The sequence below is a fragment of the Silurus aristotelis genome (assembly GCF_946808225.1).
Source record: "Silurus aristotelis genome assembly, chromosome: 28".
NCBI lineage: Eukaryota > Metazoa > Chordata > Actinopteri > Siluriformes > Siluridae > Silurus > Silurus aristotelis.
In genome coordinates this window covers 5,120,644-5,136,537 of record NC_139601.1, presented here as the reverse complement: position 1 = coordinate 5,136,537, position 15,894 = coordinate 5,120,644, and the positions used below count along the sequence as shown (strand labels likewise).

General features: G+C 38.2%; 1 protein-coding gene across 6 annotated transcripts in view; it reads left to right on the top strand.

The window, feature by feature from the left end:
- cdh4 (cadherin 4, type 1, R-cadherin (retinal)) overlaps positions 1-15,894 on the top strand; it is a 490,519-nt gene that overhangs the window by 113,377 nt on the left and 361,248 nt on the right. For 4 of the 6 annotated variants that reach the window (XM_083534056.1, XM_083534054.1, XM_083534053.1 and 1 more), the window contains one exon: positions 13,548-13,571. The exons of the other annotated variants lie outside the window; for them this stretch is intronic. In XM_083534056.1, coding sequence (XP_083390182.1) covers positions 13,548-13,571 — 24 coding nt within the window. The remainder of the gene's footprint in view (positions 1-13,547; positions 13,572-15,894) is intronic. 6 annotated transcript variants of the gene reach the window in all.

The following is a 15,894-nucleotide window of genomic DNA, read 5'->3' as shown; positions in this document are numbered from 1 at the left end:
GTTTAACTTTTCCTTGTTAAACGATGGGAGGGCGAACGATGTGAAATCGTATAAAAGTTTATAGTTTGTTTATAAAAAGATATGAGGTTCGCTACTGAATGCTCAAGGCACAGACAGAAATGAGGAAAGCAGGAACTAAGGAAGATAAGCAAATGCAAGCTATAAGAAATATAAGCATAAGAAAAAGGGACATAAGCAGTAATGCATCCATGTTTCTCTCTCTCTCTCTCTCGAGCTCCACATGCTCCTGAGGGACCAGTGATCCTGTTACATTTTGCGATTCGAACCTCTGATTCATCCTGATTGATTTCCAGATGGAGTTCTCTTCAGTTGGAAACTATTCACTGCAGCTGAGCATGGCTCCACATGAACATCCTAAACCTACACAAGGTTACTGTGGAGGGTTCAACTCAAGAACCGTGAAGATAAGTTTGGACTGTAATTAATACAGTTTGCTACAATGGATAAGTCTTCATCGGCGAACAGTTAATAACCTCAATAGTTACGGAGCCCTAATGAATGGACATTGTTTCACCCAGATGTATGGTGGGTTCCCTTTTGAGTCTGGTTCCTCTCAAGGTTTCTTCTCCTTGCCTTCCATTTAATGTTCAAATTATTTCATTGAAGCTGCTCTGGGACAATGTTCTTTGTTTAAAGTACTATACAAATAAAATGGGATAAAGTGGAAAGAAAGTGGACAGAATAAAGGCAATTTATTGAAACAGGAGCAACAATAGACACGTTGACTACACATAAACAGGAATGATGGCCAGATGCAGAGGAAGACGGACAGAAGAAAGTAAGATTGATAGAAGCAGAGGTGATGTGGAGCAGCAAAGTCTCCATAAAGTAACAGTAGATATACGTAGAAACTGTCAAAGGGCACAATAGCAGAGGTGATGGACAGAAATAGGGCAAGATGACAGACGTAGGACAGAGGAACATAATTAGGGAAAGGTGCATTAAAAGAGGGAAGATGGAACATGCGGTAATTAGATGATGGACAGAATCAGGGAAAATATAGTAGTAAATGCAGCTGTATCGAGAAAGTTCTCAACTTCTTAACAAAAGCAGGGATGATTGACAGGACCATAAAAACCGGACATAAAAAGAGATGATAGACAGAAGTAGTGGAAGATAAAATAGTGCGGGACAATGACAGACTCAAGAAGGAGGGACAGAATTAAAGAATTGAAGAAGGAAAGGTGGACAAAATAAGTAGGATGGACAGCAAAGGAGTAAATTACTGAAAGATGGACATGGAGGACAGAAAATGGACAGAAGTGGTGAAAATGTTTTCAAAAATAAAGACAAGTACGATGCAGATGCACATCATTTTACTGTCTCTTTAGGGACATTTAAATGTAGACTATAAAATGCTGTGGGATGCATGACTGATTAATTTCTTTGTTCCTTTCCTCTTTTTCTCTCTTTGCCACCATTTCTCTAATGCTCTTTCAATTACTTATTCTGTCCGTCAGTGTTCTTTGTCTTGATTTATGTGCTTAAATGTGCTGCATGTGTTTTGATATATTTACTCGTACTTCATGTCTTATCAACATGCTTTTGTGACATTGACCTTGTCGATGCTCATATGACATTAATGGGTAAATTTGCACCATAATTTATAGACTCACTGACAGATTATTAGATTTCCCTCCTTCACATCTACAAACATGACACTTGAGTGAAGTTTTATTACTGCTGGTGATTCAGGATGCTACTATTCCATCATAGATAATGTTTATTATCAGAATTATTATTATGACAGACAGTGTGGCATATGCAAATATATAGAGGCTCTATTGTTTCTAGTTGTCTTCATAATTATGAGTCTAATCAACCTGAAGCACTTATAATGCATTAATTTTTTTCCATTGAAGTCATAATGTAAGTAATCTTTCTGTAAAGACTTCCAAAGCAGTCTGCAAATGCCCTAAATATTTTCTTATGCCACCTGCTTTGTTTTATCAGTGTTCCAGAAAAAATTCAAATGTATGAAGTAAATGTTTCGAGTACTGCACTACTGATGAGAAGGCAACAATAGGGGTTGAAATGAATTATTAAAGAATTCGACGTCCCAGAGCACACAATTAAAATTTCTACGCCATAAGGTTGAGATGATCGCTTATAGGATTTCAGATACTTTCAAGGACATGCAGAAATTTGTGCTTACCTTGATAAAAAAACAAAACAAAAAAAAACACAAGGCAATACACAGGACACCATATGTTCAGACGTCTACATTAAATGATTACAGAGCTGCTGTTGAGATCTGTGTGATGTGGTCAGCGATATGGAAGTGCTGAGAAATGCAGAGAACAAACTATATATTACCGTGAACAGGTTTTTAAAACTTCCCTGCCGTTTTATTGTAAACCGGTTCCCAAAACTACACAAGAATAGCGCGAATGATTGGTTCTCCCACCTTTAATTCAATTAGACTCGTTTTTAATTTGTGTAGCGCTTTTTACAATGGACACTGTCTCAGAGCAGCTTTACACTGATAAAGTGGTTAGAAGGTTGTATAAAAGAATGTGCAAGTTTATGGCCTATTAGTTCGTTCCTTATAACTGTTTATCCCTGATGAGCAAACCTTCAGAGGAACCAGACTTAACATGGAGCCCATCCTTATCTGGGTGGCACCGAATGACCATTCATTACAGTTCTATTGTTGAGGTGTGTTGTAATTAAATGCAAAATTGCATATGCAGCCTGTAGTCCTGAGCCATTGTTCATTATAATTATAGTCCGAATCCATCTTAAAAGTTCCTGAGATGTTCAGCAGCTTCATGGATATTTAGGCTGTAGGTGTGGAACCATCCCCAGCTGCATAGAGTGGCCTCCAACTGAAGAGAACTCCATTCAGAGGTAGGACGTCAGGATGAACCGGGCTGATCTGAAGAAAAAAAAGGACAGGAACGCTGGTCACTGGACAAAGAGAGAAAGATATATAGAAAGAGAGGAAGAAAAGGGGTGACAGGACGAGAGAAAATAAAGATTGTTAAATATTCTCATTGTTTAAATGTTTAAAGACACTTTATCTAAATAGCTGCAATAGCAAGTGTCCCCAGAGAGAATTTAGAGTAACTGTGCAGAAAATTGCAACTTAATGCCAATGCTGTGCAACTGTCCTCTATTTAAGTTGTCTTCGGGCATGACCGCTACAAAGACATCCGTCTTTGTCTCCTGTGGATCCCGCCACTTGTCTCCTGAGTCGCATTCCATTTACAACTCTCCACACTATCCTTCAATCTTCATCACTTTCATTATAAAATACTTCAAACCATCTGCAACTTCCCGCTGAATCAAGCTTCATCTAAACTCTGATTGGTCCTAAATCTTCCACTCCCAATAGGCTTTAATCCAAGATCTCCCCATCCACCTGAAGTCTTTATGATCACACCATTTGTAGATAACCACGGTGTAGTTCCGTACCAGCAGCTACTACTGTATTTGTAGTATAATTTCAAACCAGTATAGTCTTGTAGGTTTCTTTTCTTTTTTTAAAACGAATCCAACAATATTTTAGAAGATCCAGACAGTGGAGGCCCCCCTCTCTCGCTACTCCTTTTTATCTTTACTTTTACCTGGAATAAACTCCAGGACCCAGAGTAGGCAGGCTTCAAAGCAGCACAATCAACAGAACTGCCCTTATAAGCTTATAAGCTTGTGTGATTAAATCAGCCGAAATCATATTTTGACACATGGTGTCTTGTCTTCTACCTGATTGCACATAACCTTGTTGTTCTGTACAAACCAACAATCATTCTTATTGCTATTCTGACTCAGTCATATAGGTTTTTCGTTTCTCCTCATGGAGTTCATTCCGAGACTTGTTTAGTTCTAAGATTGCTAAGTCATTAGATTTCAAACACTGGTGTTTGCCTTCAAAGCCCAAACCAGACAAGTCACCGTCTACCTGAAGGCATTTATCAACCCCTGGCTTGACTGGATCAGATTAGGGTTTTTCTTCTCTGTATTGGTACCCAGAGCGTAGAATCAACTTTGTTCTTTGTTTTCAAAAGAACCATTTCACTTTACACCATACAAAGATCTCTCGGACTGCCTCTAGTTTACTTTGCTACTTTTCTCGAGCAGCTTTGTAGATGAGTGATATTTGAAAATCATGGTCTGTTTGAAGTATCACATAATTGTACTATCCTGAGAGATCTTTTGCTCATTACAGCCCGTTTCATTTGAATGAAATTTGCCACTGATTCTAGAGGTGAGCATGTGCCCCTGTAATAAATTCTCAAGAATTTCTTTCTGTATAGGTTTGTGGTACATCTTCTAAATGTCAGAACTGCCCCTCATCGTACCTTTAAATGTCAATAGTTTGGATCCTTGCACATTTTCATTTAAAGATTTGAAATAATACTAAATATTGATATTTTCATTGCACAGTTTGAACACCTGTACCTTTTTCCATCTCTCTCTCTTTCTCTTTCTCTTGTGTGAAAGCCCAGCTGGGAAAAATCACAGACTCAGTGGCTGATTGTGTGCTTGATGGAGATTATTTGGACTCCAGCTCAGCTGTGGGAAATTGAATTCCGTTTACAATCTGTTCAGACACTGTAGTGTGTGTGTGTGTGTGTGTGTGTGTGTGTGTGTGTGTGTGTGTGTGTGTGTGTGTGTGTGTGTGTGTGTGTGTAAACCAGCAGAGATTGTACCTACCTTTTCCCACTGTTTGGAGAGTGTGTACAGAAATGTTAGAAGTTGCTTTGATTGCACTTTCCCCTCGCCCCAGCCCCTGCAGTGTGAAATCCTATCCTGTACGCTTCACAGTACCGAGTGCTCAGATGGAACCGTGTTAAACTCGGAGGATATTGGCTCAGTCACACACAGTTACAGGTCCATGACAGCACTCAGTGATACCACACACACACACACACACACACACACACACACACACACACACACACACACACACACACACACACACACACACAATTTGAAATCCATGTTCCGCTGGTTTTAAGTGAGTACTAGTCCAAGGTCCTGGGTCAGGTGTCAATCTGTAGTGCAATGACTTTTTTTTCAGCTGTTGTCGGATAATTGATGATCATACAAGGTTATAACCACATCATTCCAGATGTTATAACATCTTTATTGCAGTAGATCAATAGCCATTTTCCTGCATATCTATTTCAGCTAATACATATAGTGTATAGCTATACTGTATAGATTTTATGACTCGTGCTGAGATTTGAAAGAAAACACAATTTTAGAAGCATGAAACACAAAGAATGTGGCTGAATTGTTTCATGGCAGGCAGTCATTGCTTCTGACAGCATGACACAGAGGACACGTTTGAAGCAAATTATATGTTTGTTGTCCCTTTAACCTGCTTTTATGACGATTATTCAAAACAAACTCATATGAAATAATGAAGCCTGTCATTGTTATTCATGACCAAGACAAATAATTAGTTTGTAGAAAGACATAGCTTTCCTTTAGAGGAGAAAAATTAAAAGCACAAAATGTCTGCGTTCCCATCAGCACCACACACTGCTTCTTCACTGTCACAGGAAATATTGTTCCACACTGTGGAAGTTGTAAACACTGAATTTTCTCCGGCACAGTCTTGTTTCTCGGCTGCTTGTTTTCTGAACGTTTTCTTTGTCAGTGCTCAAATGATGCTTACGATACAACGACATATTACTTTCTTACTCGTACACATGTGCTTCGCTAGTGTTTATTGCGGAGAGCAAGAACAGTGCTCTATTATTTCATTAAAGTAGCTGGCAGAGCATAACAGATTACACAGGTATACATATACATTATGTGTGTGTACATACAGTGCATCTGGAAAGTATTCACAGCGCTTCACTTTTCCCACATTGTGTTATGTTACGGCTTTATTCCAAAATGGATTAAATTCATTATTCATTTATTCATTCATTTTCTCCCGCTTATCCGTAATTCGGGTCGCGGGGGCAGCAGTCTAAGCAGGCCACCGCCTTCGACTGCTGCCCAATCCTCACAGCACCGTCCCTTACGGTCCCTCCTGCAGGTGGTGAGCCCACGGGAAGGCGGCCCCACGTCACTCCGACGTCACGGACCTTGATATTTCCCTCGTAAGGGACCCCCGGAGCATAGAGGGTTAAGAGCCTTGCTCAAGGGCCCAAGAGTGGCAGCCTGGCGATACCGGGGCTTAAACCCCAGACCTTCCGATCGGCAACCCAGCGCCTTAACCGCTGGAGCCACCCCCTCCCTTAAATTCATTATTCCCATCAAAATTCTACAAAAAATACTGTATAATGACAAAGCGAAAGAAGTCTGTTTAAAATCTTTACAAATTTTTTAAAAATGAAATAATTCACATACATAAATATTCACAGCCTTTGCCGTGACACTAACAATTGAGCTCAGGTGCATCCTGTTTCCACTGATCATCCTTGAGATGTTTCTACATTTTGATTGGAGCCACCTGTGGAAAATTCAGTTGATTGGACATGATTTGGAAAGGCGCACACCTTCTATATAAGGTCCCACAGTTAACAGTGCGTGTCAGAGCGCAAACCAAGCCATGAAGGCCAAGGAATTGTCTGAAGTCCTCCGAGACAGGATTGTGTCTGTGATCTGGGGAAAGGTACAAAAAACTCTGCAGAATTGAAGGTCCCGATGAGCACACTGGCCTCCATCATCCGTAAATGGAAGAAGTTTGGAACCACCAGGACTCTTCCTAGAACGGATCGCCCGGCCAAACTGAGCGATCGGGGCAGAAGAGCTTAATCCTAACCCATTGGTCACTCTGAAAGAGCTCCGGGGTGTTTTTGTGGAGAAAGGAGAACCTTCCAGAAGAACCTTCATCTTTGCAGCATTTCACCAATCAGGCCTGTGTGGTAGAGTGGTCAGATGGAAACCACTCCTCAGTTTTTTTGGAGTTTGCCAAAAGGCACCTGAAGGACTCTCAGACCATGAGAAACAAAGATTAAACTCTTCGCCCTGGATGCCAAGTGTCATGTCTGGAGAAAACCAGGCACCGCAAATCAACTGGCCAATGCCATAACTACAGTGAAGCATGGTGGTGGCAGCAACATGATGTGAGGATGTTTTTTAGTGTTAAGTGTTTAGTGTTTTTTAGTTAAATGCAGCAATGTGCAGAGACAGTCTTGATGAAAACCTGCTCCAGAACACTCTGGACTAGACTTGAATCCGATCGAACATCTCTGAAGAGATCTGAAAATGATCTCTCCAGAGACTGTATATTAATGATGCGACGGTGCACAAAACTCAAGGTTCGGATCACGTTTTTTGAGTCTCGGAGTGGATAGTTTTTCAGATCAGCAATAATGATTTCCATTTATTACAAGAAAAGTTACAGCAAGGAAACGCTTGCATACATGTTATTTGAATGGTGTGGGAGGCTTTTCAAGTTCTTCTGCTCTTCGTCTTTTATTTAGCGATCGTTAAAGAATTATGAATAATTCGCAGGTAGAAAAAATTAACAATTAATCCGCGTGCTGAACTGAGTTGTGATCCGGATCAGCTGTGATCCATTGCACCACTACTATAATATTAAGTCGATTTTTCTGGTATTATTACTTTACTGATTTTTATTCATTACACTTCTACTTAATTGAGGGATATATATATTATGAACTGTAAATGATGAGATATTCAACAGATCTTCACAATTTATGCTAAGCAACATTTTTCTGAAATTTGTAGATGAAGTTTTTTGCAGATTGGTAAACTCTGCCTACCTTTACCTCTGAGAGACTCTGCTTCTCTGAGATACTCTTTTTAAACCCAGTGATGTTACTGATCTGTTGCCAATTAACCTAATTAGTTGAAAAATGTTCCTTTAGCTGTTTCTTTTTAGTAACACCTACTTTTCTATTCGTTTGCCCCGCCCCAACTTTGAAAAACGTATTGCAACCATTAAATTCAAAATTACTTAATTTTCTTTTTATAGTGGTACATTTCCTCAGTTTGAACATTTGACATGTATATTATTGTAAATAAAATGTGTTTGCAAAATCTTGCATTCTGTTTCTATTTGCATTTTATATAGTGTCCCAAATTGTGTGTGTGTGTGTGTGTGTGTGTGTGTGTGTGTGTGTGTGTGTGTATTCTCTTTTGTGCAACAGAGAAACTTTGCTTTAAAGGGCAAAATCAAACTTCTTTTGATTGAATCTTTTATACCTAAAAGGGTGAAATGTGTTGTTTCTTTTATACTATTTTATTTGTTTTGTTTTTTCAAATCAGGTTAATTTTTTTTCTCTTTTTCTATACAGCTACACTATGTACAGGTGGATCTTTCATTGTTAAGTAGGCGTACTTTCTATACATATAAAATATATGCACACTCTATAGATATATTTTATGTCGTTTTATTGCTGCTGCTTCTATATAATATACCATGCTGTCGTTTGCAAGTGAGAGAGAAATTCTAATGAATTGCACTGCATACCATTAAGCCAAATCGAAAAATGAAATATAATTATAATTTGTTTTCGTAAGGTTTTAGTAGGCTCTCGAGGTTTATTACGGTGTACAGATTTATAGATTTATGCTGTTAGGTTGTTTTATTGATGCTACTTCTACGTAGTAAACCATTTTTACTTGCTGGTTATAGTGTAATTATAATGAATTACACCACATGCTGTTAAATGGCATAGAATCGAATATGAATTATGTATTTCTTTTATTATTATTATTATTATTTATTTATTTATTTTTTTCTTGTTGAAACATTTTTTGGAGTATATTTTGATGAACATTTTTTTATTTATTTTTTAACAAGTACTGTGCCCACAGAAAGTCTTGGAATGGCCAGGTTACTTTTTTTTTTTTTTTTTTTGTATATGCTGAACCTTTTTGTGTGTGAGAATAAAAGATAAATTTGAGTTAAAAAAAATTCATGATTTCAACTTTATTTTTCTAGAAATTGCCTGACGAACATGGCACCTTTGATAGCACATTTCTCAGATTGAGGTGAGAAAAAAAACCTGCTTCTTTGTAATTTGTTTTGTACCACAACTTTAGTCCTTTTTCAGCAGATGAAATGCTGCTCAGTTGGGATAAGATCTTGTGATGAAAAACTCGACCAGATTTGTCTTGCTGCATGATGATCTTTCTAACAGATTGGATGGATTTCTATGTAAATTGGAAGACTGAATGTTTCTGTAAACGTCTTAATTAATTCTGCTGCTACTATTATGAGTTACATCATCAATCATAATTGCTGAGCTTGTTCCAGGAGCAGCCCATGTAAGCCTGACCAATGTAAACACCATGCTTGACCAATGAGCTGCTATGTTTTGTTTTGCTTAGATTTACCATTACTTTACTAGAGGTTCATCTTGGTTCCACCATTTTTAGGTCTCATCTTTTTACTTCTTTGCAAATGCCATTTTTTTTCCCCTCTAAATCCTACTTCTGTTGGGTAAAACATCTCCTTGTGGTATGGTCTCTACATTTCTGCTCTCAAAGTCTTTATCAAAAGGTGAATTGTGGTACCTTCGGCTTTGTTCTCTGAAGGTTTTTCTTTATAGCTATCTCAATGTTTTGTTCATCACCTGTTGTTGTTTTCTTTGGTTGACCTTTATTATGTCTGGTTGTTACTTCGCAAGTGTTTTCTTTCTTTTTTAGCACATTCCGAGTTGTTGTTTTGGTTGTGCCCAATGGCTCTGATTGATTTTTCCATTTCTCAGTTTGTAAATGACCTGCTGTACATTAATCTTATGTTGTTTTATTGATGCTACTTCTATGCAATTAACCATGCTCTCACCCACTTGATATATTGAAATCATTATCAATTGCACCACATTTCTTTAAACGGATAAGGTTTAAGGGTACAGATGTAGCCAGGAAACTCTTTAACTGAGAACAATAAAATCTCTTTACAATAGTATTAAATCATTATTTGAATGTGCACAATAATGCTTTGTGCATGTAATGTATTAAAGCTATAATTAAATATTCCGTCTGACTGCCTATATTATAAAAGTTCCTTTTAAATATATATTAGTATGGCTTGATTATGCTTCCACTTTTTCACAATTTGAACCTGATGAATTCTGGCATTGTCATCTTGGAATATGCCTTTTTTCAATCTAAATTATTAATTTATGATAAAAAATGGGTCATGTAGTATATTCTGGTAGGCACCTGGCCTCATTCTTTGGGCACATAACATTGTTGAACTTAGACCTGACCAACTGAAGCAACCCTAGATCATAACACTGCCCCCACAGACTTGTATTTAGGCACTAGTCATGATGGGGATATTATTGTAACTGCATCTCTTCTTAACCAGTTAAATCTGGACTCATCAGACCACTTAAGCGTATTACTTCAGGGTTCAATTTTTATGCTCACAAACAGATTGAAGCTTTTTTTCCTGATTAGCCTCCCAGATAAGTGGGTTTCTTAAAGCTCAACAGCTGTTTAATCTGAATCCCTTGAATTCTTTTTGCATTGTATTGGATATGCTATTTAATTTGAACTATTAAGCATACAGTAGCCATAAGTTCTATAGTTTTTAAAATTGAATTTCTTTAGAAGGGCAAATGATTTCATGATCGTTGAAGATTTTCTGACCAGATTTCTTGGTTTTAATAATGTTTTAGGCAGCTTTTAACCCAATTTAAGTCCTTTCATCAGTCTCCTTATTTTGCTCGATGCAGGTCAATAAACAGTAAGAACTTTTCCACAACCACAGGATGTCTCTCAACATGATTGTTTAAGAAATGAGAAGCTGTTTCCCTCATCAGCTAGGGTTAAACCTGTTGCCAGCTGAAACATCATAATCACTGCAGTAGTAGAAAGATTTTTTTTTCTACTTTTGCTTAGTTAATTCCAGGTGGTGATTTTTTGGGTCAGGCAGAGTAATAACTGAGAATGTAGTTTTTACCATTGTAACAAACAAAACAATGAAAGGAAATCACAGACCACTTGTCACAGGTCTTCACAGGTCTTTGGGGATCACTGGAACTTTTTTTTGCCGGCTGCACCCAGAGAGAGAGCCAGGTGTGTGAACTGCACCGCCACACTGTCTACATGGGCGTAGGATACTGTGACTGTGAGGCTGTGACGAATGTGCAGCTAGTACCATGGCCTCGAAGGAGACTCTTAAATTATTTTAAGGGAAGGAAGGTGTCTGGAAAGCTCTCCCATCGCAGGTTTTGCAGGGTCAAGATGTAGATCTGTTCCTTATTTCTTTCTGTACCCTACAACTTCTACAACTTTTGTTTGTTAATGAGAGATCAGTCTCACTTAGAGTCTGGTCATGAGTATTGGATCATTGTCACAGTTTTTGCTGTTGTTTAGCCTCTGTAGACTATCACAGTGGATTTGTGATGGAGAGGATGTGGTGTGATTGAGAAGTATGCTTTCAGTGTTCATTTAACCAAAATTACAGAGATACTGTTTCAGTTCAGGGCTTTCGGTTCAGTGCACACGGGTAACGAATGCAATCCTTTTTTCGTGCGGAACATAGTTAAAATCTGAGTTCACTCCGGATCATATTAATTGGCGGGCCGCAAGTTTGTTTAGTCTCATTTGGGTGGCGAAAATAATTTAATAAATAAAACACTTTGAGTGCAGTGTCACTGTGCCAACTCACTCCATATCGAAAACACAAATTGTACTGCCCATGTGAGAAAATTGCCAATGTTTTTACAATGTTTTTTTCTCTAGCGTTTTATGTCCAGCTTTAAGAATTTCTCTTAAAAAGAGAAAATCCTGACAGATCTGCAAATCGAGCAAGTTAATAAATGAAGGATGGAAGGAATGAAGACATTTGTTAAAGACTGCTGAAATAAGAAAACTTAAGTGGAACATATCATAGAAAATTAAATATTAAATGTAAAACACACACACACACACACACACACACACACACACACACACACACACACACACACACTCTCACACACACACACACACACACACACACACACACACACACACACACACACACACACACACTACACAAATGTTTACTATTTAAATTGTAAAACTATTACATTTTTCCATTTATTTAATTTTATTTGTGACAATTTAATAGATAACTCAATGTAAACAATATGATAAAAAAGTTGCATTAATTTAATTGATTCTATTTTATTTTCATATATTTTTTTTTTTTAATAAAATATGAAAAAATTCAAATCAAGCAGGCAGTTAAATGAAAAATTGTTTTACAAGTATAAACTGTTGATGGTCACAAAAGTTACTAATAATAAACTGCATTAATAATAATAATAAAAAAAATTCTTCCCCACTAACTGTACAGACATTTAACCAAAATGTGACTTAATAACCGAGCTCCATACCGAATCCTGACTTGTAATATATTTAGTTTTTCTTTGTTATTGGTAAAATCTTGGCACTCTAGCGAGTGTATGAATACATGCTCCAGATGAAGTTTTTTCTCATGGCTAGGCTACAAGACCGCATCACTTTCACAGTAAGATTTTGTGCAGGGCAGGAGGAAGCTTGAGGGAATTGTTGGATTCATTTTTTATTTATTTATACATTTAGCCAAGTTGCCAAGGCGCATGCTGAGAGGTTGAGGCATGGTTGGAATCCGGGAGTGGGTATTAGGGCCAGAAGAAGGCAGAAATGTGTGCCAGAAATGCTTTCAGGAACCAGAGATGTGAGAGAAAAATGGGATAAATGATGAACTGACATGACCCTGATGCTAAATACTTTGGACTGGTGTTGTGTTACAAAAAAAGACATGCGTGAGACCGTTTAGAGGATACAGAATACATAAGTATAGATTCACTGTAGCTCGTTCGTGAGCGGAAATAGGCGGTGTGAAATTTTTTTGTTGTTGTTGTTGGAAGCGGGAAACACTTTGAGACAAGCTGCCTCAGAGATAATGAGAATGATTCCAAGCTCCCTGCTCAAAAGCCGACGGAAGAATGGCTGATAAAACAGTAGAGAAGCAAAGTGACGGAGAAAAATTATCTCTCACAATGCAAGCAAGAGAGAAGAACAACGTTTTTGATCAGATCGGAAACGTACTGTATTCTCATTCCCGATCGTTTGCTTCTATTGTGTTTGTGAACTGCTCTGACGCCGGTCCTCTGTCTTCTCGTAGCACTTTTAAATGAGCATCATCAATGCAAGGTCTTCCATCTTTCTGTCCAAATTGAAAGAGAAGAAGAAACTTTCTAAAAGGGAAAGAACGATTGTGCTGCGCTGCAATAGAGGGATGTCTGTGTGCTATTGTTTTCTTACTTACATGATCGCAACACTGTTGTTCCATATGCATGTCATGGCTAAATGAACTATAATCTTCATTCTTCATTCTTCATATTCAGCTTTATTTTGAGCATGTGAAGGAAAGCAATTGTGATTTTTTTTTTTTTTTTTTTTTTTTAGCAATTATAATCAGAAATGTACATCTATTATTTTTTTAAGGTTTATTCTATTATTTTTTTTTGCCTAATCTTCAAAAAAGGCAACTAGATCTTCATAGGATCTTCATGCAATGCAGGATCTTCATCTTCATATACTGACCTCTCTCTCTCTCTCTCTCTCTCTCTCTCTCTCTCTCTCTCTCTCTCTCTCTCTCTCTACAGGCACCCTGCTGTCATCAGGTCAAGGTGAGTATTACAAAAAAAACCCTCTGTAATTTAACTGGTTCTGATCACAGCAGGATTATGGTGGCTTTGCATTCTCCGGAATGGTTGTGTATGGTTCTCGAGGCCAGATCATTATAAAACGTTCCAGCAGGAAAAAACCCACCCACAACGATGTTTGTCTTGGTTGTTGAAGTGGAGCTTGAAGCATAGATAGTTCACAGAACCTTTTGGTGAATGTGTTTGACAGTGTGTGTATCTGTTGGAACACAGAAGTGTGTACAATTCACTTGAAATTCATATGAACCAAAGGCATTCTGCACGTCTGTGTGTGTTTCTGTGTGTTTGTGTGTGATAATGTGTGTGGTAGGGGTGCAATGTACAAAATGACAATATCTTTGAGTTGCACCGAATCAGCAAATGAAAAACAAAAAACATTGTAACTGTATATGTGTTTATTTCGAACACATTTCTTTGTGCATTACAAAAAATGTGTGTGTGTGTGTGTGTGTGTGTGTGTGTGTGTGTGTGTGTGTGTGTGTGTGTGTGTGTGTGTGTGTGTTGTATTTGTGTGTGTGCACTCAGGCAAGAATGGGCCACACTGAAACAGAAATGTATTTTTTTTTTCTTTGTTTGTTGCCAAACAGGAGTGTGATCCACCTATAAAGCCCTAGGCCTCCTAGAGGAAAAAACACACAACTGCTCTCACAGTGTAGCATGTTGCATTAGTTTTGAGAGAAGAGAGAGAGAGAGAGAGAGAGAGAGAGAGAGAGAGAGAGAGAGAGAGAGAGAGAGAGAGAGAAAGAGAAAGAGGATAATATGAGTGATTTACCAAGATACAGACTGCAGAACTGAGTGAAATGCCCATACCAAATGTGAGACAACAGAAAGCATCAGAGCCGTTCCCCGCCGTTCCTATTCGCTTTGTGGCGCATAATAAAAAAAGGAATTAATTATGTCGGTTTCACTGCAGCACAACGTTTTCCAGCAGCTTAGTCAAAGCTTGACATTCACAGTGTGAGGAAATATATTTAGTTAGCAAGGTTTGAAACTCCCACTTCAGGAGGATTATTTGTGAATATTTCTTTTTTTTGTAAAAAAGGGGGGTCAAAGGATTTTTAGAACAGCAACATATAAAATCATAAGCAGGAAATATTAAAGTGCAAGTGACGAGGAGTCTTTGTAGCTATCACATTTCTTCTCATTTTCTTTCTCTCTCTCTCTCTCTCTCTCTCTCTCTCTCTCTCTCTCTCTCTCTCTCTCTCTCTCTCTCTCTCTCTCTCTGTCTGTCTGTCTGTCTGCATATGAAGTGAGAAAGTGAGATGATAAGAATAACCCAGATCAGTTCAGATACAAATTTAAAAGTGCTAGCCCTAATTAGTATTAAGTAAGTGTGTGTATGTGTGACGATTTGGATTTCAGGAATCATACCGTATGTATTGTAATCAACGTTGCCAGATCCATAGAATTTGGCAAATTTAGGACAATTTGCATGCAAGTTACAGTATGTGGTGTCTGTACTCCTGAACACCCGTAAATGCTTGATGAGCATCCTGTCTCAGTCGTCCTGCGTCGTTATATTAATAACCTCCACTCTTCAGGGAAGGCTTTCCACTGGAATTTGGATGTGTGGGTCTGTGCGGATTTGCACATTCACACCAAGCGGTAAGGAGACCATGATAAATAGCCTGCATTTTAGTTCATAGCAAAAGTCTTTAATTGGGTTCAGGTTAAGTCTCTGTGCAGACCACACAGGATCTCCCATGTAGACCTTGACAAACCATGACTTCATGTAGCTCACAGGTGCCTTGTTATACTGGAACATGTTGGGGCTTCTTGGGTCTCTTTCTGTAATTAGGGAATCCTAATATTAAATCATGCTAATTGATTCTAGAAAATATAGATATTTCAAGTCAAGTCAAGTCAATTCAAGTTTCTATAGCGCTTTTCACAACAGACATTGTCTCAAGCAGCTTTTCAGAAATCAACAGTCAAGGTGAATGGTGTGTATTTATCCCTGATGAGCAGCCGTGGTGACTGTGGCAAGGAAAAGTTTGATCATTGATCTTTCAACAATACAAAACACTGGAGAGTGAGAACTTACATGATTACTGGAGTATAAGATTATAAGTAATGTTCTTTCTACAGTCTTATACAGTCTTTATGGTTATAAAACTAGGAGCTACTGAGCTCAACATTTGTGATCATCACAGATCCAGCACCAGCTTCCCCATGCCAGAGCCTTTAAACACTCCAGGAGGGCCAATGTCAAAACTCCACACATGTAGTGGGATCCAATTGGCACTGGTACGTCCCTAGATGGTACGGGATGTTTGCGAGTTCGGCA